At 46.5% G+C, this 26,635-nt stretch overlaps 1 protein-coding gene across 2 annotated transcripts in view; it reads right to left on the minus strand.

Moving 5' to 3' along the window:
• Positions 1-627: 627 nt before the first annotated feature.
• LOC310844922 (major facilitator superfamily domain-containing protein 8-like) overlaps positions 628-26,635 on the minus strand; it is a 30,416-nt gene continuing 4,408 nt past the window's right edge. Inside the window, exons 2-13 of one of the 2 annotated variants that reach the window (XR_014564383.1) lie at positions 24,705-24,890; positions 23,659-23,721; positions 22,526-22,645; positions 19,817-19,896; positions 16,928-17,240; positions 15,244-15,317; positions 14,186-14,269; positions 11,691-11,820; positions 9,773-9,895; positions 6,846-6,976; positions 6,576-6,721; positions 628-4,024 (exon numbers count right to left, since the gene is read on the minus strand). Coding sequence is in view for 1 of the 2 variants with exons in the window: in XM_083739673.1 (XP_083595799.1) it covers positions 6,632-6,721; positions 6,846-6,976; positions 9,773-9,895; positions 11,691-11,820; positions 14,186-14,269; positions 15,244-15,317; positions 16,928-17,240; positions 19,817-19,896; positions 22,526-22,645; positions 23,659-23,721; positions 24,705-24,890 (1,394 nt within the window). In the remaining variant the exon portion in view is untranslated. Of the gene's footprint in view, positions 4,025-5,367; positions 6,722-6,845; positions 6,977-9,772; positions 9,896-11,690; positions 11,821-14,185; positions 14,270-15,243; positions 15,318-16,927; positions 17,241-19,816; positions 19,897-22,525; positions 22,646-23,658; positions 23,722-24,704; positions 24,891-26,635 lie in introns of those variants that run through there. The other variant, XM_083739673.1, reaches the window with a different exon arrangement.

Raw genomic sequence — 26,635 nt, forward strand, 5'->3', positions numbered from 1 at the left:
AAGTGAACTTGCAGTGTCAGATTTTACTAAGTTTGCCCAACTTCTTGACTCAATTTTTGTTTTTTCTTGTTTTTTAGGTCAGTTCAAGAAGATATGTAAGTTCAACGATGTTCCCGGTAGCTGTGAAGTGCAGATGTTCTATCCCCGTTTCACCCTAGCAGTCCATAAAGTTGAAGAGCTGCTATTTCGCCCCCGACAGGGCCAATTTATTGGGGTTGGCTGATAGCCCACTCCCTGAGCACAGTTTTCTGGGCTTCCTCAGTATATTAATATTAGTTGTGCGAATAATTGTCGCCTATGTGCTGTATGGGTTGCACAATCATTATTAACAGCACAGGTTGTATTTCTTCAGCAGCCATCAAGGTTGGCAAGCTATACTTCAGCTACTTCCCTTTGTGGTAATCCTTTGGTACCTCCCCTCTAGGGTGACCATGCGTCTTGCAAAGCCCCCACACCTTCGCTGGGTATATTGGAAACTTAAATGGTGCCTCTCAGCTACCTGAGTCTCCAGCAGCTGCCCATGGGTGAAATTCAATGATAGCAACTAGTGAGCTGCCTTTAAGAGATGAGGCAGTTTCATACATTCATCTAGCCTTTTATAGACAGAATTAAATTATCTCAGGCAGCTTCAGTAGAGTGTCAGTTTATTTTTGCTGTTCGTACAGAAATCCAAGAGAGAGACACAAACGCAAGAAATTGGGACACATGGAAAGACTGTTGGGATGGAATCCTGTGCTGGCATCTTTAAAGGGCTTATCTGGGCACAGAGGCTGCAGGGCGGTCGTCACTTGAACCCCAACCGCTGAGAATTATCGCCACATGTCGGACTGCTTGTGTGAAGTGCATGAACACTCTCGCTCTCCCTCTGCCACATGGTGCAAGCCATTTTTATTTGCACGGTGGGGAATTGTTATCAGAGAAGCCGTTTCAAAAGCTGCCCAAACCCACCTCCATGTCGGGAAAATAGTGTTACACAACGAGCACCATCATGTTCATAGATACCACGTGGCACCATCATGTTCATAGATACCACGTGGTATTGCATGGGACATCTCTCCTTCAGGGCCGCTGCTTCTCACGCGGCTCAACCTTGACAAACAGGATGATACCCTGGAAGGTAGCTTTGCATTTCACAACTCACCTGGTCGCCGTAGTTGACTGGGGACTCCATGCAGGTGAGTGAATAGGCTGGTGGGGGATGGGCAGATTGTGCTACTCCCTCATTGACCTGCTCAATTTATGTGCTACCCAGAGGAGCTGCTGGCCAGCACAGAACTGAAGGAAATAAGAGGAGCGGCATCATCAGACCTTCACCCACCAGCCCACTTGGTAAAATACTTTTATTTAAAATGCCCTGATAGGCTCACAGCTTGCATTTTGATGCAGGCTACGGATGAGGCTTCCCCCTTCCAAGTCCAGCATGAAAATTCAGGCAACTCAGCAGGCAGTCAAATAACAACAACAATTGCAGGCTACCAACTGGATGTCCGCAAGTTCAGGGGCTATGAGAGCACAAAAACTTTCTCCATGGCACACCTAAATTCATAAACCTCTACTATGTCGTCTCTTGTGGGTCTTTCCTCCAAACCAGAGGTTTTCAACCTTTTTGAGTCCATGGCTCCCCTGACCAACTACATTCTTTTCGTGGCACCCCTGTGGGGCTCAGGAGCCCAGTTATGTCACCCCTTGCCTGCAAAGCTGGCAGCCCCTCAACCCTTTTCTTCGAACACCCTCCTGTGTGGAGTCTTCCTTCAGTTTCTTCTCCCTCGGGAGTCCTCCAGACAGCTGTTGCTACCACCCCTGGTCTCTGAGCTGCCCCACTCCCTGTCCCAAAGAGAGTTGCCGCCTCACACTGCCCCACAGGGGCCTGGGGCTCGTCCGTCCATTCCCAACAGCAAAGGCTGGCAGGCTGGCTGGCTAGGCTACATCACCCATTTGCTTGCTTATCCCAAGGCCACCTCAGCTCCTGGCAACCAGCATTCCCTGGCCAGCCCCAGAGGCATCATTCGCCTGCTCAGCCTTGTAGCCAGGGCTGCTGCAACAAACAGCTGTGCAAGCCTTTGGGAGGCAGAAATGCAAGAAGGCATCAGAGGAGGGAGGGAAGGAAAGAAGGAGAGAGGCCAGTGTTGTCCACAGCACCCTGACCATCATCCAAGGCACCCCAGGGTGCCCATGGGGAAAGCCACTGCTCTAAACTAAGAAGTTCCAACTGTTGCATCCTTTCCTCCTAGGGGAACTGCTATTCTCCTTAATCATTTGGTTTGCCCTTTCCTGTGAAGTCAGCTCCATTCAATCTTTCCTCTCTCAACTGTCTCCTGGCAGCAGCTATCCCTGCACAGCAGGGGGTCAGACTGGATGACCCTCGGGGTCCCTTCCACCTCTATAATTCTACAATTCTATGATTGATCTCACAGAAGCAGAAGGAAAGGAAGCAGTGTCACTCCATCAGCTCTGCCTCTCCTTGAGCCGCTTCCATGCCAGCAGGCCATTTTTAGAACTTTGTAAACTAAGCTGAGTTTGAGTCTTTCCTCCCACCCCTCCCCACACAAGAAAAAGACATCGTTTTCCTTTGGTGTCATGTTTTTAAGATTGCAACCTTGAGAGTAGGGAAGGTTATTCTCCGTAACCCACACCGGGTGACCTTTTTCATACAAAGAGTGAACTAAAAATGCTTCAAACAAATGCAAGTCTGAGTGTGCAAATTTCCTAGTGACCATTTTCAGTGGGATTAATTATTGCAGCAATGTGGTTGTGTGGCTAACCAAAGGTCATCACAAAAATAACAAGCAGGAAGGGAGGAGGAAATGTAAGCGGTTGGTTGGTTTTCTAAAATATAAGGCATATATCAAGTGTCTAAATAAATAATGACTGAAGTACTAACGGATTAGTATTTATGCATTCTTACGTTCTGGATCCAATGCAGTAAGGGAAACAGTCAGTGAAGTTGGAGGGGCGGCCCTGAATTTTGCCTCTAGCCATTGCTTTTCCCCTGTAGCCCCTCCCAGAAGACATTTCAAGGGCTCATTTCTAACTTTGGAGCTGGGGCGAGGGATATGTGGTTCTGAGTAGCAGAGGTTGGAGAGCCACGGGATTCAGCACTCCCCCGACACCAAATCCTTATCCGATGGAAATGACATCCACACCTGCTACTCGGACAGCTGCCCAGTGTTAATCCACCCTCCAAGACGCAGCTCAGCCCCTAAATGGCAGCACTAACAGATTAACTTGCAAGTCTGTGCTCAGGGTCGCTGTTTGAACGCAGCCCAAACCTCCGGGGTGCAGAGTGATTCTCAATTACGCTCCAGCGCCTCTCGCCAAACAGGTCCAGGGTCACACCTTGCAAGCCGGGCAGCTGACCCCATTGCCCACTGCCCGCATGTGTGATATTGCAAGGGAACAATGCCAGGTGCCATTTGGTGGCAACAACTACAGGAAGGAGCAAGGGGAAAGGGAGGGAGAGGGCAGTGCCAAGAGATGCAGAGACTTCCAGCAGGGATGAGAAACCTGTGACCCCCTAGATACTGCCACGCTAGAACTCCCCTCATCCATGACCACCCACTGGCCTCGCTGGATGGGACTGATGGACACTGGAGTCCAGCAATGGCTGGAGGGCAGCAGGTTCCCCATCCCTGGAATGAAGCAAGCTTTAATATAGTGCCCACAGACCCCAGGTGAAGAAGAGGGACCTTGAGAAACTGGAAGTGGCCACATACAGACAGCAGTCCAGATCCAAACACAAATCCGGTTCCATGGCTTGCCAGGCCCCATTCAGGCTAAGAAATGAGGAATGCCATGGAAGGAGATGGCACTCTTTGCTCTTAGGTGGCAGCATGGAGCAGAGTCCTCAGCGAGGTGGTGGGTGACAGGAGACCTGACCAGGAGGAGGAACGTGAAATAGCACAAGTTGGTGGCTTGGTGCTCAATGGGTGGAGACAAGTTCTTTCCCACTCCCCATCCCAGCAGGAGAGCAGCAACATGGAACCGGGATCCAGCCAGGGGCGCCCAGCACCAGTCAAAGAGACACCTGCAGGAAAAGGACAGAAGCCGGAATGAGGCAGACCAGGCTCCTTGGGGGACACAAGTCTCTTCTTCCCATACTCCATATTAGAACATCTGAGGGTCAGCTTCTTCACTATGATCCCAATGTCCCACTGCTGGTCAGCCACTACTAGTTCCAACTTTATTAACACGTATATGTCATAAGGAATTTGTGCACCTGCTCACATGGAACTGCAGCTGCCATTCTGCTGCTCGTTCAGCCCAGTTTGGAGGAATCCTTCCTTTTAATGTTTCAACCACCCTGAACGAATGAAGCCTTCACCCTCATCCCCAACTGGAACAAGAACCTAAGTTCCTCGTTGCTGTTTGCTCATCTGCATCTTGTCTTGCTAACCTCAGCCTTCAGGCTGCGGTTCCTTACTGTTAATGTGTTAGCACATATGGGGACATGATGTATTTTCACACAGTGACAACCACCCAAGATGCTGCTGTTGGCAGGCAGGTTCACATTAGAATGTGAACCAAACTGAATTCCTCCCCCATCCCTGGCTCCTATGAATTTAACAGTAGTTTAGGGACAGAACTATAGGTGCCACCAAAAATAGAGCAGCTGTGCTTCCTCCCTCTCCCATTGGGATTATAGCAGGGACACGAGTGGCGCTGTGCTCTAAACCACTGAGCCTCCTGGACTTGCCGATCGGAAGGTCGGCGGTTCAAGTCCCTGCAACGGGGTGAGCTCCCGTTGCTCTGTCTCAGCTTCTGCCAACCTAGCAGTTTGAAAGCATACCAATGCAAGTAGATAAATAGGTACTGCTGCGGAAGGAAGGCAAACAGCATTTCCATGTGCTCTGGGCACTCCTCAAAGTGACACTGTGCCAGAAGCGGTTTAGTCATGCTGGCCACATGACCCAGAAAGCTGTCTGTGGACAAATGTCAGCTCCCTTGGCCTGAAAAGTGAGATGAGTGCCACACCCCATTGTTGCCTTTACTGGACTTAACCATCCAGGGGTCCGTTACCTTTACCTTGGGATTATAGCAATGCAAAAATATCCAATATCGCCACACTGCAAATTCACCTAACATAGTCTAGCTCCACAGCATTAGGTGTCATTGGGAAAGGACTGTCTCTTACAGAAGAACATGCATGCAGAAGGTCTTCGGTTCAATCCACCGCATATCCAAGTGTAGAAGTCCATGTGGAGAAATACTTTTCTACATGGACCAATGTTCTGACTCTGAATAAGGCAGCTTGCTAAGTTCCACATCATCTATGTTTGGTCTCCTGATTTGTAACCAGTGGATACCTTCAGCAACTGAGCTTCAGATTCAGTAGCATTCCACCGGCAAAGTTTCATATGTGGACAGACGCAGGGCAAAAACATTTTAATAAATAGAGCAAAATGTACGTACTGGTGCAACTTATATGCAAAACAATAAGAAAACATGGAATTGCAAGCACCAAAACAACCTCAATTATCACAATTGAGACTTATTGAGGGGGAAAGTCTCTTGCATTTATGAGTGGTGATTTTAAAGGAGGTTTTCTTTCCATATTAACAAATGTGACCATTTGTTCCATATGCAAAAAAAGGGGACCACCACCAAGTTATCTGTCTGGCCCAACCAAAGGTGTACATGTTCTTCCTTGTCCTCCACAACAACCAGAAAATGATTTCAATCAAAATCCAGATACGTGCCTCTGTGTGTGTGTGTGTGTGTGTATGTATACACTCAATAATACATTTTTTTAAAACCACTATGCAGACATGCCTGGTAGAAAGAAGACCAGAGCAATCCCCACCACCATTGTCTCACTCTATGTGGGGCTGTCCTTGAGACTGACCCAGAAACTCCAGCGGGTGCAGAACGCTGCGGAAAGACTCCTTACGGGGTCGTCACTGTGGGATCACATTCACCTGGTGCTATACCAGCTGCACTGGCCCCCGGTGGAGTACAGGATCGGGTTTTAGGTGCTGGTTTTAACCTTTTGAAGCCCTATACAGCCTAGGACCCTCGTACCTACGGGACCGCCTCTCCTGGTATGTCCCACGGAGGACCTTACGGTCTTCAGACAAAAACATCTTGGCGGTCCCAGGCCACAGGGAGGTTAGGCTGGCTTGAAACCAGAGCCAGGGCTTTTTCGGCTGTGGCCCCAATCTGGTGGAACACTCTGTCAGACTAGGGCCCTGCGAGACTTGATATCTTTCCGCAGGGCCTGCAAGACAGAGCTGTTCCACCAGGCCTTTGGCCAAGGCACAGTCTGACCCCCTCCTTTGGTAATCCTCATAGAACTCTAGCCCAATGGTTGCCATTGATTTGATTCTGAATTGATTTTAGAATGAATTGATTTTAGAATGCTGTTACTTTTATTGTTGTTAGCTGCTCTGAGCCCGGCTTTGGCTGGGGAGGGCGGGATATAAATTTATTATTATTATTATTATGATTCTTATTCTGCATCTCCTTGCAGGAAGACTCCATCGCCAGCTTCTCCAGGCCTCACTTGGCTACTGGAGTTTGAGAAGCCACACGCTCAACCATCAGACCAGGGTGATGGTGGAGGAGACATGTGCTCTCACCTGGGTGAGCAGGACCTTCTCTGTTCCTTCAGAAGCACCTCCATCCGACGGGGCTATCATGAGCTGCATTCATCTTCAGATGTTTGCGATGACACATATCTTCTGGGCGGCTCCACCAGGTATGCATATGAGAGCCCCACCATGATCTGCCAGAGAAGAGGAGTGGGTCAGCACAGTGGGGCTGGGGAGAGGGAGAGGAGGAAGGAGGGATAGGGAGGTCTCACTGTGACCCCAGAATGAAGTTCCACAGCCAGGCCACTGGGCACTCACCGTGAGGAGACTCAGCAAACCCATCATCACCCCCAGCATGATGTCCAAGTTGTTGGTCAAGCCTCCAGCCCACAGAGGCCCAAGGATGGTGGCCATGCCCCCTACAGAGCGACGGAGACCCTGACTGAACCCTGTAGAAGAAGAAGAAAGCATATTAAAGAATATTTATCAGTGTCTTCAGTCCTGCCACAAAAGGCTCCCATATCAAATTTTTTTTAAGACCCTCGGCTTGTTTTGGGAGGTGACTTCAATGCCCGGATCAGCTTTGTTTCCCCACAAAATACAATATTATCTGGACTAAACTTGGAGGACGAACCTGAAATCTGTCAGAGAGCAGCAATGGATACCACCTCTAACCGCGCTGGGAAATATCTTTGTGAACTTATAATTAAGCATAACCTTTTGTTATGCAATGGGCATGGTCAAGGGGATCAAGAGGGTTATTTTACTTTTATCTCCCCCAGAGGATTTACTAGCACCATAGATTATATCCTAACATCTAATGATGTGCCAATTAACAGAGATACCTTCAGGATAATTCCCAGAGCTGAAAGTTACCACTTTCCACTTGAGTTATCTCTGACATCATTCGTTCCTCCTGCCTTTCCTAAATTATTGGATGAAACGGACTATCTGATACTTGGAAATAGAAGGCTAAAATGGAATGCACAGGTCCAAGAAAAAATGATTCAGATCCTGGATTCCCATGAATTTGCTTTATTAAAGGGGGAAACGTTGATAGAAACAGAAAACTTTATGAGAACATAATCAACCAAATGCGCCCACTGATAACCACAACTAGTGTGATAAAAAAACAAAAAGTTTAAAAGACTGACTTGGTTTGATAATGATTTTTTTTTCTTTTTTTGAGCAAACATTCCCTGTCAGGCTTCCAATGAAAAGACACGGCACGAAAGGAAAATAGACAGGAAGAGGAGGAGGAAATGAGCTCGAGTGCCCGTTCTTCGTTACAAATTCCATTTGGGTTGTGTGTTTGCTTCATCTAAAGTCCTGGCTGCTCCTTCAGCCTGCTGTGCCTCAGACAACTCTCCGTGTCAACCAACCGCAAGCAGTGGCAAAGACAGAACTGCAACTTCACTTCCGTTACTTGACAAGCCAACAAGCGCACAGAGAGGGAGAAAGAGCAAACCCAGGCGAGTCATTTTCCCAAGCCTGGAAGGATGTTACAACAATGCTTTGCTGCTCTCAGGAGTGGGGGGTGTCGCGAGGCAGAACATTTTTCTTTTTAAAGAAAAAAGGGAAATCAGGCCACAGAGCAATCCAACACCAGCCAACAAACAAGCCTTGCAAACAAGTGCTGGAGAGGGCAAATGCCGCACACAGTAACTGGACCCAGGAAAGTGCAGCCTGATCAGGAAGCGAATACTAGCCTGGGAAACTGAAATCCTGGTAGAAATAAGACACTCTGCCCTCTGGTAGCCACGCCAAAGGGAGAGATGCTAGAGCTTTTGAGATAGTTCACCTGGACCAATCTATCCCTGAGTTGGCTTTAAACACAATATGAAGCTTTCAGTGAGCAGGTGGTTGTGTTCCTGTATGGGCAGAGTTCTGCTTTGATGCCACCTGTCCAGACAGCTATCAGGAGAGTGACAAGGGTCATCTAGCCCAAGCGCCCCACAATGCAGGAATCGCAATTCTGGTGCATAGCAGTTAAGGTACCTTGGATCAAGGGGGGAGCTCTAGCACCACTCTAGACCAAAGGATCCACCCGTGACATAAAACAACACTGGAACTATTTAGCCACTGAATGCTAGAATTTAAGGAAGAGTTCCTTTCTCCCCACCCCCGAGAAACCATGACTATCCTGTAACTATCCAGTGCTCTGAGCACTGAAAGATTCCTTCTCCAGCACAAAGAGTGTGTGGCTACCCTTGTAGGAAGGCATGGAGAATCTTGCACAGATAAATCTTCTTTGAAAGTAGATCATAGAATCATAGAGTTGGAAGAGACCACAAGGGCCATCGAGTCCAACCCCCTGCCAAGCAGGAAACACCATCAGAACACTCCTGACCTATGGTTGTCAAGCCTCTGCTTAAAGACCTCCAAAGAAGGAGACTCCACCACACTCCTTGGCAGCAAATTCCACTGTCGAACAGCTCTTACTGTCAGGAAGTTCTTCCTAATGTTTAGGCAGAATCTTCTTTCTTGTAGTTTGGATCCATTGCTCCGTGTCCGCTTCTCTGGAGCAGCAGAAAACAACCTTTCTCCCTCCTCTATGTGACATCCTTTTATATATTTGAATGATGTATATAGATGATGCAAGACTAGAAGTACACATCAATGTGTACACAGGTGTGCACATGGCTCAATACAAACAGGCAGCAGAACATGAGTAGAGCCTTGAGGTGTCAGCCTGGAACTGAATTACTTCAGGCTGAAGGAAGAGAATGCCAGTTATGAACACTCCCTGCAAGCTATAAAATTAGATTAATAGGGTGAGATTCTATTCCCAGTTATCTTGGTCCATTATTGTTTCCTTCATGCAGTATTTGTTTTCTAACTACACACACACGAGCTTTAAAAACAGTGGCATCCCCACCTAAAGCCTGAAGTGACACAGTTCTAACACACCTCGCTTGTTGGACTGGTCATGTTGGGCGGATGCCCGATTATTGTCTTCCAAAGAAATTACAGTCATACCTCGGGTTACAGACACTTCAAGTTGCGCATTTTCGGGTTACGAACTCGCCCAAACCCGGAAGTACTAGAACAGGTTACTTCCGGGTTTCAGTGCTCACGCATAAGCAGAAACACTTTGCGCATCCACAGAAGCACCGAATCGCAACCTGCACGTGCGCAGACACTGCGCTGTCGGTTGCGAATGTGCCTCCCACACGGATCACGTTCGCGACCCAAGCGCCCGCTGTACTCTATTCCGAACTTTAAAATTTGAGACACAGCCTTACCTTGCGTTCTCTCAGCCGTGACTTTAGAAAAGAGCGACACTTGGGAGACTGCAACAAAGGGAAGGCCCAGGACTTGCAGGAAAACGCCCACGACCAACTCTGTAAGGAGGATGGTAAAGGTACCTGGAAGAAGCAAAGCACATAGAACTCAGTAAGGAGGAGGAGCGAGGTGATGGAGAGCAACAAGGGATGATCTGTATGTGCAAGGGGACCACTGAGGGTGAAAGGCATTTCCTCCCATCACCTCCAGTGGAAGGTTTTCGATGGAGCCCACTTAAACACAGAGAGGGGGCAGGGATCAGCTTGTGCACACATGACGCACTGGAGAAAACAAGGAGCTGTCCGACGCGATTGCCATAAGATCTGCAATTCACATATGTATGGCATTACCACTTTCATGCTGCAGCCATGCGCCGCACAGGGAAAGATGTTTGGGCTATGTCTGAACAGGCCTTGCACCAAAGCAAGCCTGTGGCCTTTTGAATGGTGAGGTGTAACATCAGGCACAGCCGTTGCATTCCAAGCCACATGGGCAAGAATTAAACCTATGGATTTTGCATCAGAGGATGCTCATTCACCTCCCAGTGTCAGGTGCATGAACCAAAGACCAAAGTCACACGGTTGGTGAACTGAAGGCTAAGGTGAGCTGTATTTTTACACCTCCAGGGAAGATGGAATTACATCTGCCTCTCTCACACAAGTCAAGGGGTTTTATGCCCTCCCCAAAGCCCACATTAAAGATCTGAGGCAGTCAAGTCGTGCATCCACAGCAGTGGCCAGAGGAGGAATGACCTCTGGGAGGAGCGCAGAGAGAAGAAACGCCCTGGTGCATCTGCGGCAGCACAACCAGACCTCTCCCTCTGACCCAGCTGCAACAAAACATGTCTCTCCCGTATCAGTCTCTACAGCCACAGCAGGCGCTGTAAATCTCCAACAGTTTGACCTCACCCCCAAAGGCACACTTCTCCATTGTCTCCAGAGGCAGATGGATGCCAGAAGAGGGTGGGGAGGCTCAAAGAGATAAGAATTGGTTACCCAAACAAATAAACACATGTTTTACCATGTTGTGGTTGGCGGCCAATTGTTTAGATCCGGGATGGGGAACCCTTTTCACCCCAAGGGCCGCATTCCCTTTTTGGGTAGGCTTCTGAGGGCCAGATAGTAGTGGTGGGCAGACCAGAGGCAAAAGTGGGAGGAGCAACTAAAGCAAATTTTACCATTGTACAATACAGTCGTACCTCCGCTTACGTTATCCCTCTGGATATGGAAACTTCGGGATGCGAACGTGGCAAACCCCGGAAGTATTTTTCTGGGTTTCGCTAAGCGCGCATGTGCAGAAGCACTCTACGTGCCGCGCACATGCACAGAGACGCTAAACCACGCCACGTGCATGCGCAGAAGCAGTCCTCCAGTTGCGAATTCCTCGGGATGCAGCCGGACCTCCGGAACGGATCAGGTTCGCAACCAGAGGTAGCCCTGTAATCTGGTTTCTAAACACACCCATACACCTTCCATCACAACATGCAGGAAGCATTTCAGCAGGGCCAGTGAGGGATGTCAGGTTTGGCCCAAGGAGAGTTTCAAGGTTGAGACAAAGATCTGGAGGGCAGCGCCAGGCTCCCAGGTCATAGAATCATAGCATTGTAGAGGTGGAAGGGACCCCAAGGGGCATCTAGTCCAACCCCAGACAAAGCAGGAATCTCAACACTCCTGGCTCTGGAACCACTTCTTATTGCTCTCCCGGTTCATTCCAGCTGCAGCATTTCCCAACTGCAGCACGGGAACGGGAATTCTGCCAGAGCTAGCTTACACTTCGCATAAGCATGGGGTTGATCAAGGATACCAGTTTCACCAAAGAGGATCAACAGGACCATGGAAGGACCTTGGCCGCGTCTTGTCAGGAGCTGAGCAACGTTACCTCGAGGCCGTACCAGGAAGAACAGGCACCAAGCACAGGCTATGTTGCAGATGACCAGGCCAAGGACCAAGAGGATGCGGTCAGACAGGCGAGTGCTCAGGCAGCGCACCAGGAAGAAGCCAGCAATGACCTGAAGGCAGGGGGAGAGAAGACGACCATTTTGAGCATCACAGACTTCTCACATGACTAAACATCAACGGTGCAATCCTATGCATTTCTACCAAGAAGGAGGCTGCATACACCCTAAAGGTTTAACATATACAGCAGAACCATCATTTTCAAGACAACCTTCATCCCCAGGCCTGGCAAATCAAAAACTATAGTTGATGATCTGATAGTCTTTACTTGGACTGAATTATTTTAACTCATGTCCAACAACTCCTATGGCATGTCTATGCTATAGGTTTTTTTTAAAAAAAATTAATTTTCCTTCGTTGTTGTAAGTATTCTGTTTTATAAAGTGAAGAAATAACTAAAAAATTCATTTAATATAAAATGAAGAACAGTACTTTTTTACTATGACATATTGCAACATTTCTTATTGAAAATCCTTATTCCATTGTATTAGGTCTATTGATTTGCTTGGCATAATTCTGATTATTATTATTATTATTATTATTATTATTATGCCATTCATCTGACTGGTTTGTCCCAGCCACTCTGGTGGGCTCCCAACAAAAATAGTAAAAACACAATACAGCAACAAACACTCCTTATTCTTTCATTTGTATATTTTTCTGTTACTCTTTCCAGGTGATTTTTTCTTAGTTTGCACTTATCCTGGTTTTAAATTCTTGATAGCTTGTTGCTATATGCGTCATAATATTTTTCCCCATACTAAAAATTCCTGTAAAGATATGTTTTAAAAAGGAAACAGCCATGAGCATCTTGAATTTGGCTTGGAAACGGATTGTTGTCAACCAAAACCCAGCATTATATAACCCTGGATTCAAAGTCAAGCTGTCTTCAAGGGCAGACCCACATACAGCAGTCAAGAGGTGCATACACCGCCCACAAAAATAGCTAAGCCTTAGTTATCAGTTTATCAGACACTTGGTGAAAATGAATCATGGCAGGGAGTGGGAGATCTATGAAAGTAGGGATGAAGAACTGGATCCGGCTGATGAGCTGGATTCCCAATACCTTATTCCCGGTAGCCAACTTTGGCAATGTCATAATGACGACAGATGACCCAATTTTGCCAGGGGTTAAAGGAGGTTGCCATAACCAGCCTGTCAATCAGCAGTAACAGCACCTTCCTTTGAAGCTGCTCTTCCAGCACCTATTCACCTTCAAAGGTATAAGCACCAGTCAGGACCACAGCACCACCTCTCCCCACATGAACCATCCCAGACTCTGTACTCATCATCTGAGGCCCTTCTTTGTGTGCCTCCTCCACGAGAGGTCTGGAGGTCAGCAATACGAGAACGGGGCCTTTTCTGCAGTGGCTCCCCATTTGTGGAATGCTCTCCCCAGGGAGGTTCGCCTAGCGCCTTCATTACAGTCATACCTCATGTTACGTCCGCTTCACATTACGTTCTTTCAGGTTACGTCCCACGGCGACCCAAAAGTACCAGAAAGGGTTACTTCCGGGTTTCACCACTCACACATGCACAGAATCGCAAAATGACGTCACGCGCATGTGCAGTAAGTGGCAAATCGCAACCCGCGCGTGCGTAGACGTGCCGCTGCGCGTTGCGCTCTTTCCATGTTGCAAATGGGCTTCCAGAACAGGTCCCATTCACAACCAGAGGTACCACTGTATGTATTTTTAGGTGCCAGGTGAAAACATTCCTCTTCTACCAGGCCTTAATATCTTACAGCCTTTTAAACATATCTGTGGGAAGGGGTGAGAGCAATTATTTTTGTTGTTGTTTTGGTTTGTTTGCTTGTGTTTTATCTTGGATTTTATTGTGTGACCTGCCCTGATATCTTCTGATGAGGGGTGGTATATGAATTTAATGAATGGATGAATAAAATCAGCTGTCACCGGGGGGGGGGACCCCTTCAAAGTCCTTTTCGAGGAAGTGGCTTAAAGCAAAACAGCTTTCCCCAAACATGTCCTCTTTGCTACACTGAGTTTCCAATGATTAGGACACTAGATACTAGCTTCCCTCTCTAGTATCACTAACCAGATGAGTAACCAGGGCTAGATACCTCTTCCCACACCACCCCGAGACTGGAAAGGGGTGGCTTGTGGTAAATAACCTTATCACATTTTCTCTCAAAGTTAACAGGTTGGGCGGTTTGCATAGAGTTTAAAAGCCTGCCCAACCTGTTTAACCAGGGGCAACAGTTGGAGAAATTGGGCAGGGATCACGCTTACAAACAAATATACACATTGCAGAAATTGACGTCTCCCTCAAAAACAACTTTCAGTTCTGAAGAAGTCAGACAAAATCACATTTTAAGGAGGGGGGAAGAAAGTACCCAGAGGGATACTCTCACCTTGGTCCCTCGTCTGAGGGCTCTTTGCCATAGGTATTGGCACTCACCTCCACACCGCAGAGGAAATACATGATGCTGTTCTCCAGCTCCCCAAAATTCAAGAACTTCTGGGTGATTGGGGTCACCATCGTCTAGAGGAATAAAACATACGTGAGCATGCAGGAGCATAGGGGAAACCAATGGTCCCCTTTATGTTCCACCACCACACTAAATGGCCTTGGCCCAGTATACCTGAAGGAGCATCTCCACCTCCATCATTCAGCCCGGACACTGAGGTCCAGCTTTGAGGGCCTTCTGGCGGTTCCCTCCCTGCGAGACGTGAGGCTACAGGGAACCAGGCACAGGGACTTATTGGTAGCGGTGCCCGCCCTGTAGAACACCCTCCCAGCAGATGTCAAGGAAATAAACAACTATCTGACTTTTAGAAGACATCTGAAGGCAGCCCTGTTTAGGGAAGTTTTTAATGTTTGATTTTTTTTTTATCGTGTTTTTAATGTTCTGTTGGGAGCCACCCAGAGTGACTGGGAAAACCAAGCCAGATGGTTGGGGCATAAATAATAAATTACTACTACTACTACTACTACTACTACTACTACTACTACTACTAAAGAGACGTAGGAAATGGGGATCTAGGAGATGGCTTTTTCTGGGGCAGCTCCTAAGCTGTGGCGCCCCCTCCCCTTCTTTGGCAATCACTCGTAGCCGAGTAAGATTGCCTTCCATAAACACAGTTTTAACAATGCATCCGTGAGTGACTGTAGGTGCACCTAACATCTTCACTGTACAGCTTTCGTAATCTGCTGAAGATGCTCCTCTTCTCTCTGGCCTTTGACGCCTATAAGTTAGGACCCACCCTATTCTTTTGACCTCATTGCTTGGCACAGATTTTAATTTTGCGTTACAAATTGCTCCAAATGCAGCCGGGAGGACTTGAGGTGCAGGGTGGGAAACAAAACCAATACCAACAACAAAGACATAATGAGAAATAATTGGCGCTTCCCAAAGGGATAAGTAGTGTGAGAACCAGCCAGGAAGGGAGAGGGACAATCTATACAACAAGCATGGGATTTGCCTGAGCATGCAACACGTCAAAAATGTCACCTACCTCTAGGGCGGTTTGATTGAAGAGCGTAATGAACTGGGCTGTTAGCAGAACCACGACTTCTTCCCTCAAGTACTCTGCAATGACAAATCTCGTTAAGGCACAAAAGAGCCAAAACAACGCTGGACGGGACATTATTTCATTTCACTTTTAATCTGTATACCGCCTTTTTATATTATTATACCACAAGGTGGTTCACAAACTGAAGAAACAACAAAGATTGCACACCTCACAACAATCTGATCCGACACAAAAAAGTCACAATAAAAACTTAACTTTAAAATAAACAACTAATATCAAATGAAACAATATTCAACCATCCATTAGGATATAATAGTTAACAGTAAAGTTAAATATCAGCAAATAATAATTAAACAGTTTACACTTAACAAAAAAGCATGGTTAAGCAGTAATCAATAAAAAATAATGGCAAGTCACAATGCATAAAATACCATGAAACATACAAAGCCAGGTAAAAGGATCAAACTGAGAAACAAGGACCTGTAAAATTATTTTTTTAAGAAACTTAACTTTAACCTTAACTTTGCCCCTGCCTGCCTCCAATTTTGTCCTTTCCTTGGAAGACGCTCTGTTCTCAAGGCCCTCTTCTGCCACGAGAGCTACTATGTCCCCACCAGAACATTTGGAAATTGATTGGCTTGTTTTATGAGGTGGTGACGGAGGGAAAAGTTGAGGCAGCATCCTCCAACATGCCAACTTTCTGAACTTGCAGACCAGAAAAGGGAGGCTCAGCTCTAGTCTTCTCCATGTGCCGTCTTGTAGGGCAAGCTTTGCATCAGAGATGGAGAACTTCGGGCCCAGGGATCAGATGTGGCCATAGACCTGGCTGCCAGGGCTCTCCCCCAAGCCGTGTGTCTTGCTTTTTAATCTTTAATGATTTATTATTTATTATGTTTTCATATATGCTGGAACCTTGCCAACAAAGGTCCGTATAGTTAAAGCTACGGTTTTCCCAGTAGTGATGTATGGAAGTGAGAGCTGGACCATAAAGAAGGCTGATGGCCGAAGAATGGATGCTTTTGAATTATGGTGCTGGAGGAGACTCTTGAGAGTCCCATGGACTGCAAGAAGATCAAACCTCTCCATACTGAAGGAAATCAGCCCTGAGTGCTCACTGGAAGGACAGATCCTGAAGCTGAGGCTCCAATACTTTGGCCACCTCATGAGAAGAGAAGACTCCCTGGAAAAGACCCTGATGTTGGGAAAGATGGAAGGCACAAGGAGAAGGGGATGACAGAGGACAAGATGGTTGGACAGTGTTCTCGAAGCTACCAGCATGAGTTTGACCAAACTGTGGGAGGCAGTGGAAGACAGGAGTGCCTGGCATGCTCTGGTCCATGGGGTCATGAAGAGTCGGACACAACTAAATGACTAAACAACAACAACAACAAATATACTGGAAGCCACCCAGAGTGGCTGGGAAAACCCAGTCAGATGAGTGAGGTACAAATATTTTTTTTTATTATTACTACCACCTGCAGTGAGGGCAGAGAGAGGTGGGTAGACGCTAGTCTGCTGCAGAAAGGTAAAAGCACCACCCACTGCTCCTCCCACTTTTGCCTCTGGCCCCGCCCACCACTGCCATGTGGCCCCTGCGAGTCTGCCTGGAAGGGAATGTGGTCCCCTGTCTTTGATGGCCCCATACCCACCACGGAAGAGAGCTCACCTGTCATGGAGCTGAAATTATAGGCGGGAGCCTTCTCCAAAGAGGCTTCTTCATCAGCCAAGTGCCCATTGGGCACATACCGAACCTCGTCACCCGAAACAGCTTCCCGACGCTCCGCGGAGGTGCTGCCGTAGCTGCTGCTCTCTGCTGCCTCCTCGTGTTGCACAAGAGGTTTCTCCTCCTCTTCCACAGCGTCCCGCTCAGCTGCCGCTGGGGCCTTTGCGGAGGAGTGCCCCAATGGCGGCGGCGGCAGGTCATAGTACAGCGTCACAACAATGATCTGCAGAAGCAGCCACACGATGCACATGAAGATCTGAAGGAGTGCAGGGAGGAAAGAAAAGCCTGAGCGTGAGTGCATCGCCCTGAACCGTCATTTATTTATTTGTTAAATTTATGTGCTAACCTTCAACGGAGGATCACAGGGTGGTTTGCTACAACAAGTCCCCCCCCCCCTTTTACTATTTGTAACTATACTTTCTATGGAGTCAGCTGCTTTAGTAAAAAAAACAGCGATTTGAATGTGCTATAAACATGCAACACCAGATGGCGCCAGAGAGCAATAAATTTTAAAACACGATTTTCCATAGAGATTTTTTTTCTTTTGTTATCACAATCTAGTTCCTGGCTTATTTATAGCATTCCCCCCCCCCCCATGTCTGGATCCACCCTTTTAAAATAAAGAATATATTTTTTTTAAAAGGACTTACAGCCAGCCTGCTTGCTGGATCAGGCCAATGGCCCATCTAGTCCAGCATCCTGTTCTCACCGCGGCCAACCTGATGCTTGGGTGCTTGGGGAAAACCAGTGAGCAGGATTTGAGCACAAGAACACTCTCCTAAGCTTTCCAACAACTGGGATACTTCAGAAGCATGGCTGCCTCCAACTGTGGAAGCAGAGCATAGCCATTGTGGCTAGGAGCCATCAATAGCCTTCTCTGCCTCCATGAATTTCTTTAATCCTCTCTTAAAGGCATCAAAGTTGATGCCTCCTGCAGGACCGAGTGCCATAGTTTTAGCAATGCGCTGCATGAAGAACAATTTCATTTATCTGCCCTGAAAATTCCCACATTCAGTTTCTTTGAATGTCCCCCAGTTCTAGTAAAAAAAATAATAATTAAAAATTGATTATTACTATTTACAATTTTTTATTTTTATTATTTATTTTGACTGCGTCAGACCAACACGGCTACCCCAGTTCTAGTGTTAGGAGAGAGGGGGAAAAACATCTCTTTATCCTCTTTCTCTATGCCACATATAATTTTGCAAACTTCCAGCTAGAACAATATTAAGGAGAAAAGATACTGATAACTCGTTTGCTAACAGCTCAAGACTAGAAGGACACTGCCACGAAGTCTATTACAAACTGGGGTTTTAAAAGCCTTATTTATAGCTGCATCCAAATAAATGCACTCACTAAGTCTGGATTCTCAGAGAGGAAGCGGATCTGTTGGGACTTTGCAGCTGCCTGGCGATTATTTTTGCACCTTATTTAATGACACAGTCGGCACATTCCATCCAAATATGATTTCATCTAGTGCTGGTTTTGATTATATGAGTCTTTGATCCCCTATTTCTGTCTTATGTTGGAATACTGCCACTTTGCCTCTTTTACACAAGCTCTGATATTTTTTCCCCTTTATCTTTCATCTCTTTACTTGACACCTGACCGGGCTCAAATGCTTTTCTTTTTCTCTTTTGTTGAATTCTCGCAATGCTCTGCCAGCCTTGTCACACACTGAATGAAATAATAATTAAAAATTTGAATAGTTGGGGGCAGGTGGCTGATTCTTCCCCTCCAGTGTTTTCCAGCCACAGAGTCAGAGCATAACCATTCTGACTTTCCTCCAGCCTCTTACAAAGACAAATAACTCCTCCCAAAGTTAGACTGGGTGTATTTGCACCAGAATTAGGCAGGAATAAAGTGTTAGAATTCCTGCTCCATGGTTGCAGTCATGGGATTTTTGTCTTTCACATGACGGTGTATGTTTTGACTCCACAGAGTGGGAAGTGAGGGAGACTGGATGTTTGTGTTACTGTGCTCCATGAAGGGGGACTGTTGTCCTTTGTTTTGTTTTTTCTCTTTGCTGTCTGATGCTAGAGAGAGAGAGAGAGGGAGTCATGTTGCAGTGCTCCGTGTGTGTTTATATGTAAATAAAGTAGATTAGCCAAAATGCTGAGTTGCTGAGGTCTGTCACACGCATGATGCGCAAACTCTGTGGATCCCTAAGTGTGCCGGTGTCGGTTGGCATCGGTCGCTGTGATGTTCGGGTGGAAGAAAGCTTTTGAAGCTCCCAAACGAAAGACCAGGAGGGAGAGAACATGCCAGTCGGGCATGTGTCTCTGCCAGGGTCCTACTCGAGTGTAGGCCGAGCTCCTGAGAAAGTGGTAGGAACTGCACCACTTTGGGACTATTCTGATACATTTAAATGATCCCCCACACAGGAGAACGCCCTGCACGTAGAGGTCTAGTGTGCCAGGGACAACGGTTCCAACCCATTCCTTTAGCCAATTTGCTTGATTTTCCAATTGCAGGGACGTCTTCCTTTTCCACTCTACCTGCAATTTGAAAAGGCGTTGCCCAACCTGCCCAATCCACCAAACAGCTGTGTGCAGGGGTGGCGCATCCTGTTTTGTCGCTTGAGGAGAAATGCCCCCCCCCCGCTGCTACCAGGATGCCTCTCTTTACCTGCATGGAAGCCAGTGCTGCTGGAATGGGCAGGCGGCGAAGGCAAGGTGGGCACCACCTCTGGGGCTCCTGCCGCTCAAGACGGGAGCCTCATCCTGCCTCATCCATGGGCCTCTCCATTGTGGAGAGGAGCTTGCCTCACCCATGGGATCAAATGCACCAGGCTGGATTATACATAGTTTCTAACAAAGTGCTTCTACTCACCCCAGGCGATGTGAACTTGTCGACCACGAAGGGCCCCACCTGGAAGTTACAGAGGCGCAGGAACAGGTTACAAGCTGGCCCTGGGGGGCAAAAGTGGCAAGTCAGGTGTCTGAAAGCAGCATGGCAGCAACGTACAAAAGCTTAGAATCTTAGAACTGTAGAGTTGGAAGGGACCCTGAGGATCATGCAAAACCCTGCAAGGCAGGAATATGCCGCTGTCTCATACAGGAACCAAACCTGCAATTTTGGCATTATCAGCACCATGCGCTAACCAACTGAGTCACACAGGCTGCGACCTCCATGTTCAGCTTGTTGCGGTATGAGCTGCCCACCCACTCTCACACAATTCTCGGTAGCAACAATCCTTTCAAGCAGAGGCGCAGGTTGCCAATGGATATTTGGCCGGCCACCGTGAGACCAGGATGGTGGCTGGGATGGACCACTACGAAAAAGCCCAAATTGCACTGACCAAGCAGGGACTTTGTATGTTCTTTTACAATTCTGGCTGTGGAAGAGGGGCTCCTCCTCTCCTCTGAAGCCAGATCAGAAACACAACTGCCTTTTAGAAGGTTGGAAACTTTTATCTGCTAATCTGCAAGGCTGAGGCACATACTGGGAGAAAGAGACTTTGTGCTAGCCACCAGACATTGGCTTTTCCCACCTGCTTTGCCCAACCCTCCAGCCCTAGCAGCCTTTCCCAGACCATGACTTAGGAACAGCAGAAGCAGCTGGGAAGAGAGGAGGAGAGTTCGGGGATTATTCTTATTTTTAAAAAATATATATTTTTATACATTGTGTGTCTTTGCTTTTAATTTTGTATTATTTTCTGCACTGTTACTTTTATAGATTATAGTTTAGAAATTATTGATTGTAATTGTTAAGAATGCATTTCTGTTTAGTTATTATTTGCTGATATTTAATTTTATTATATTAATTATATTATTTTAATTTTATTATATATTACTATTACAGTGGTACCTCGCAAGACGAAATTAATTCGTTCTGCGAGTTTCTTCGTCTTGCGAATTTTTCGTCTTGAGAAGCACGGATGCACCATGGTATTAACGGTTTTAAGAAAAAGGAAACAAACTCGCAAGACGTTTACGTCTTGCGAAGCAAGCCCATAAGGAAATTCGTCTTGCGAAGCAACTCAAAAAAAGAAAAACTCTTTTGTCTTGCGAGTTTTTCGTCTTACGAGGCATTCGTCTTGCGAGGTACCAGTGTATATTCTAATGGATGGCTGAGTATTACTTCATTTGCTGTAACTTGTTTATTTTAATGTTACATTTTCACGATGACATTTCTGTACTGGATCACAAAGCTATAAGGTGTGCAAACTTTGTGGTTTCTTCGGCTTGTGAACTGCCTTGTATACAGCAATATAGAAAGGCTGTATAAAAATTAAAAGTGAAATGAAATGAAAAGAAACACTCCTTTTCCATGCAGAGGCACTTGCTACATCAGGATATCATGGAACTGGGTCTACAAAAAACAAGCCCAAATAAGCCTTCATTTGTATTGCACTGCACCCAGTTTGTTGCTCTGAAAGCTTCCACACTATTTTGTAATAATAAATAAATTGTTCCTGGTTAAGCAAGGAAGGGCTGAGGATTATGCCTCCCGCTTGCTCCATATGAAACAAAGCAAGCATGTTATGCCATACCAAGCAGTTAATCTGCATGTTCTTGTTCCTCAGAGCATCAGAAGAGATCTGCTGGGTCAGGTTAAATAATTATCTGTCCCAGCATCCTGCTCTCCCCGTGGCCGGCCACATGCCAATGAGAAGAGCACAAACAGGACCGGAGAGCAAGAGAACTCTCTGCACAGGTGAATTCCCGCAACTAGGATTCAGAGACATGCTGCCCCTGATAGCAGAGGCAGAGATCCCCCACTGTAGATGTTAACCCTTGATAGTCACATCCTCCACATGTTCCGTCTTCTCCGTGGCAATTGCAGACTAAACAAATGGCCTGGATTGGAAAATTGGTCCACAAATGGACTGATCTCTACCTTTGCTTTCCACCTGAGTCCCCACAAACATCCAGGGAGGTATGGTAATAACAGAAATGCATAGCCAGGGCCGGATGAAAACCTTTAGAGGACCTGAGCACTTTGGTACCCCCAAACATATCTAATTCAAAGTATTAATAATAATAAACCACAGAACAAAATTTGATTTGTCGAAATGAAATGAAATTAGTGAAATGCAGATTAAGTGATAAAGATTGAAAAATCTTCAGATGTAGTTGATGGAAGTCTAAAATATTGTATAAGATATGAACATATGTTATATGATTTATGGAAATTATATGTAAAATTGAATAAAAAATTATTTTAAGGGGGGGGAGAAAAACATTCTCCTCCTTTTTCTAATTGATCAGATCCTCAAAAACTAATCTTACATAACACATCTGCTTCTATACTTTACTAAGTACTGAGATAAAGCACCCAGCCTGCCTCGTTGCATATTTCTTCTGTTGGGATTTTTAATAGCCTTCCACTGAGAAAATGAACACTCAGCTGAGCCATTTGCAGCCATCAATGTTAAAAACCCAGCAATGGAAAAATTTCTGTGGTGCCCCCCCCCCTCTTCCCTTGGTGCCCTAAGCATGTGCTTGTTTTGCTTAATGGTTAACCCAGCCCTTTCCATAGCAGACAGGAATATACCGAAGGTTTTTAGAGGGGTGGGGCAGAGGAAATCAGCCTTACCGATAAGTAGCCCAACCTGTCTGCATGCCATGACAGCCGCAAACACCGTAGCGCGCTCCTGGGACGTGGTGGTTCGGGTGAGGTAGCCAAAGATGGATGCTCCTGCTCCTGTGCCCACACCTGCAGGGGAGGGCCAAGTACAAAGAGTCAGAGGGAGGAAGGGGGGGCAGAGGACAGAGGCCATCCTAGCTGTAAGCCCTGAAAGACCTGCTCCCTGCCTTGCAGAGCTTTTTCTACCAGGCTGGGGAAGGCATGCCCCGGACTGACTCCAACTACAAAAAAAAACTAAGGCTGCTGAACAGACTCTTAGGCTGGGGTTTTGTTTGGGTGTGGGGGCCAGTTGTGGCTGTTAATTTTTGTATTGTTATTTTTAGATCTTATTCTGACTTGTGGGTAAATCGTTATCAGATTGGTTGTGTACTTTTTGATGTGTTTCATTTATCGTTTATGACCGCTTTTGTTCTACAGTGGTACCTTGGTTGTCGAACTCAATCAAAAACCAAGGCACAGCTTCTGATTGGCTGCAGGAGCTTCCTGCACTCAATCAGAAGTCATGTCAGATGTTCGGCTTCCAAAAAATGTTCACAAACCGGAACACTCACTTCCGGGTTTGTGGCGTGCAGGAACTAAGCTGTTTGACAGCCAAGGTACCACTGTATTTGTAATTATGCAAATTTCTTCATGTTGTAAGATGCCCTGAGTATGGTTCTAAGTATGGAAAGGCAGCATACAGATAAAATGATCTGTGCATGTATGACAAAACCATCACTAAAGTGTGGGGGGGTACTTTTGGCCTGCAGGCTGGGCTCAAGTGCAAGAAACCTTTGGGAGGGTGCATTCCAACAGTGGGCGGGGCTGTAGGTGGAAGTGGGTGGGGCAAAAAGCAAAGCAAAACAAGAATGCGAAATTCCCCTCCAGCGAATTAAATGGGGGGGGGGAGGAAATAAAAATAAAGGAATACTCTTTCCCTCCCCATTAGACAACAACAACAAAAATACATTCACACCCCAATTTATTTTTAGAAAAGAGGAAACACAGTGCTTTTCTCCAAGACCCACCACCCAAATGCAACTATTATTCAAAAAAAATCTCACATGCGCTAACATTAATACACCCTCCACTCCATCACTTACCTGCCACCAGCCGACCACTCAGAAGCATCCATTTGGAACCACCGACAAAGTACATGAAGTTCCCTGGAAGTGGAAGACACAGGAAAGACAAGCATGAGTTGCAGAGGAAACCAGGCTAAATGAAATCAATTTGCTCTAGAGAAAGCAACTTTCTTCCCAATATAGCAATCCACTAGAAAGCAGGGCACAATTAGAGTCTACATGCCCTTTTTTCTGGGATCTCCCTCCTTTTGCAGGTGGGAGTCAATCACATGCTGGTTGATTCAGCTTGCGTGGTTAGGGTGGACTTTGCGCTCTTGTGCAACAAACCCACTTCCCTCACTTTCCTTACTTTTTGCTGTAAGGAAAGTGATGGGGAAAATGAGCTGGAAAGTGCAAGATAGAACCATCACTTGGCAAGTCGCCTCGAAGAGATCTGACATTTTAAATCCCTTAACATAAGACGAGCCTGCTGGATCAGGCCCATGGCCCATCCAGGATCCTGTTCTCACAGTGGCCAACCAGATGCCTATGGGAAACCCACAAGCAAGAACCAAGGACAAGAGCCCTCCCCTCTCCTGTCGTTTCCAGCAAAGTTTAGCTTCCACCTACCGTGGGGGAAAAGGGACGCGGGTGGCGCTGTGGGTTAAACCACAGAGCCTAGGACTTGCCGATCAGAAGGTCAGCAGTTCAAATCCCCACGACGGGGTGAGCTCTCGTTGCTTGGTCCCTGCTCCTGCCCAGCTAGCAGTTCAAAAGCACGTCAAAGTGCAAGTAGATAAATAGGTACCGCTCCAGCGGGAAGGTAAACGGCATTTCCGTGCACTGCTCTGGTTGGCCAGAAGCGGTTTAGTCATGCTGGCCACATGATCCAGAAGCTGTACGCCGGCTCCCTCGGCCAATAAAGCGAGATGAGCGCCACAACCCCAGAGTCAGCCACGACTGGACCTAATGGTCAGGGGTCCCTTTACCTTTACTGTGGGGGACTGGAGTCTCATCTGCATGCTTTGACCCGAAATGCAACCACTGCCCCTGCCGCCACCACTCTCAATGCAGCCCCCACTTACCTGCTATCTGAAACAAGTTGGCGAAGAGGATGATGGCCTTGGTTTTATGGGTACGGTCAGACCAATATCCAAACAGCGGGCCTGTGATCAGCCCGGCAAAGCTAAAGGCAGAGATGCCCAGGCCCAGGAAGTAGGGCTCAGCATTGAGAGTTTGCAGGTAAGCCCAGAGGGTGGGCAGGATCACAGCTGCGGAGAGGTGAAAAAATAAACTCCAGTAAATAGAAAGTATCAAAAAGAGCATCCATCAGAAGTGGCTTCCAGAAAACATTATGATTAATATTATTGCTATTTAAATTTGTATACCCGCGGGTCTCAGGGCAGTTACAACATAAAAACACAAAATACATAATAAAAGTAAATACAAAAACAACCCAATCACCCCCAGCACATTTTAAAAGGACATTGGATGTCAGTCAGCCAAAGGCCTGGTTAAAGAGGAACCTTTTTGCTGGTAACCAAAAGGTGTATAATGAAGTCACCAGGCGAGTCGCCCTGGGGAGAGCATTCCACAAACTGGGAACCACTGCAGAGAAGGCCCCGTTCTCGTCTTGCCACACACACACACCCAGAACTCTTGTGGAGAAGGCACACAAAGAAGGGACTCAGATGATGATCTCAAGGTCTGGGTAGGTTCATATGGAAAGAGGTAGACATTGAGGCATTGCAGTTCTGAGCCATTTAAGGCTTTATAAGGTTTAATGCTTTATAGTTATGAGAGAAGGGGTGCCAACTTGAATAAAATATTGGGAAAGGGACAAGCCCCATCCCACACAATCGATCACATGACACACTACATGCACATCATTTGTTTGGCAATGCCCATCTGTTTTGGGGGGGCAGCCCCCTCAAATATTTTATTGGGAGGGCCAAAGACCCCTTAGCCCCTAGGAGTTGCCTCCTATGTGTGTTGCCATTGAAGTTGTTCTCGTGGTCTCTGCATTTCCCCCATGCTTTCTGAAACTCTTGTCTAGTGTGATCTCAAATTGCCTCTGTTAATCTAGCCAGTTCAATATACTCTTAGCAGTTTATCTTGCGATTCCTTTTTTGTTGGCACAGTTTCTTTTTCCAGTTCACAAAACACTTCTCAAAGGTGTGCCCTAAAATACATGCCTGGACTTGTTTCAATTAATGTCTGCCGGAGACTTTGTGGACATTTAAGTTATAATTAGAAAAATCTTAATAATTATTCATAAAGGAAACAGTTTATAAGAAGTAAATAAGGAGGTCAGATACAGGATAAAGGAAGTCTTTTATTTGGTTGTTTGTACTGTTGTGTGTTATGTTATGCTCACTGTTACAACATGTACCGTATTTTTTGCTCTATAAGACACACCAGACCACAAGACACACTTAGTTTTTGGAGGAGGAAAACAAGAAAAAAAATATTCTGAATCCCAGAAGCCAGAACAACAAGAGGGATCGCTGCACTGCTGTTCTGGCTTCTGGGATAGCTGCGCAGCCTGCGCTTGCTCCATTAGACGCACACACATTTCCCCTTACTTTTTAGGAGGGAAAAAGTGAGTCTTATAAAGCAAAAAATACGGTACTTCTCTCTTTTTTTTTAACTCTCAAAACCTTGTGAAGCAACCTATTGGTTGTATTGTTACATCTGTATCCCACACTTAATCAAAGAACACGCAAGCATCATTTGCTGCAAGGAGAATGCAAGGCAGGTTGCGGGTTCAATCCCTACTGGCATTTCCAAGTATAATAATAATAATAACAACAACAACAACAATAATAATAATTTATTTTTTGTACCCCGCCCATCTGGCTGGGTTTCCCCAGCCACTCTAGGCAGCTTCCAACAAAGATTAAAAATGCATTAAAATGTCACACATTAAAAACTTCCCTGAACAGGGCTGCCTGTATGGCTGGGAAAGATTCAATTCCCGGAACCCTGGAGTTTCACTGCCAGCCAGTGCAGACAA

This window comes from Podarcis gaigeae (assembly GCF_964106915.1).
Source record: "Podarcis gaigeae genome assembly, chromosome: 5".
In the NCBI taxonomy this organism is placed as follows: domain Eukaryota; kingdom Metazoa; phylum Chordata; class Lepidosauria; order Squamata; family Lacertidae; genus Podarcis; species Podarcis gaigeae.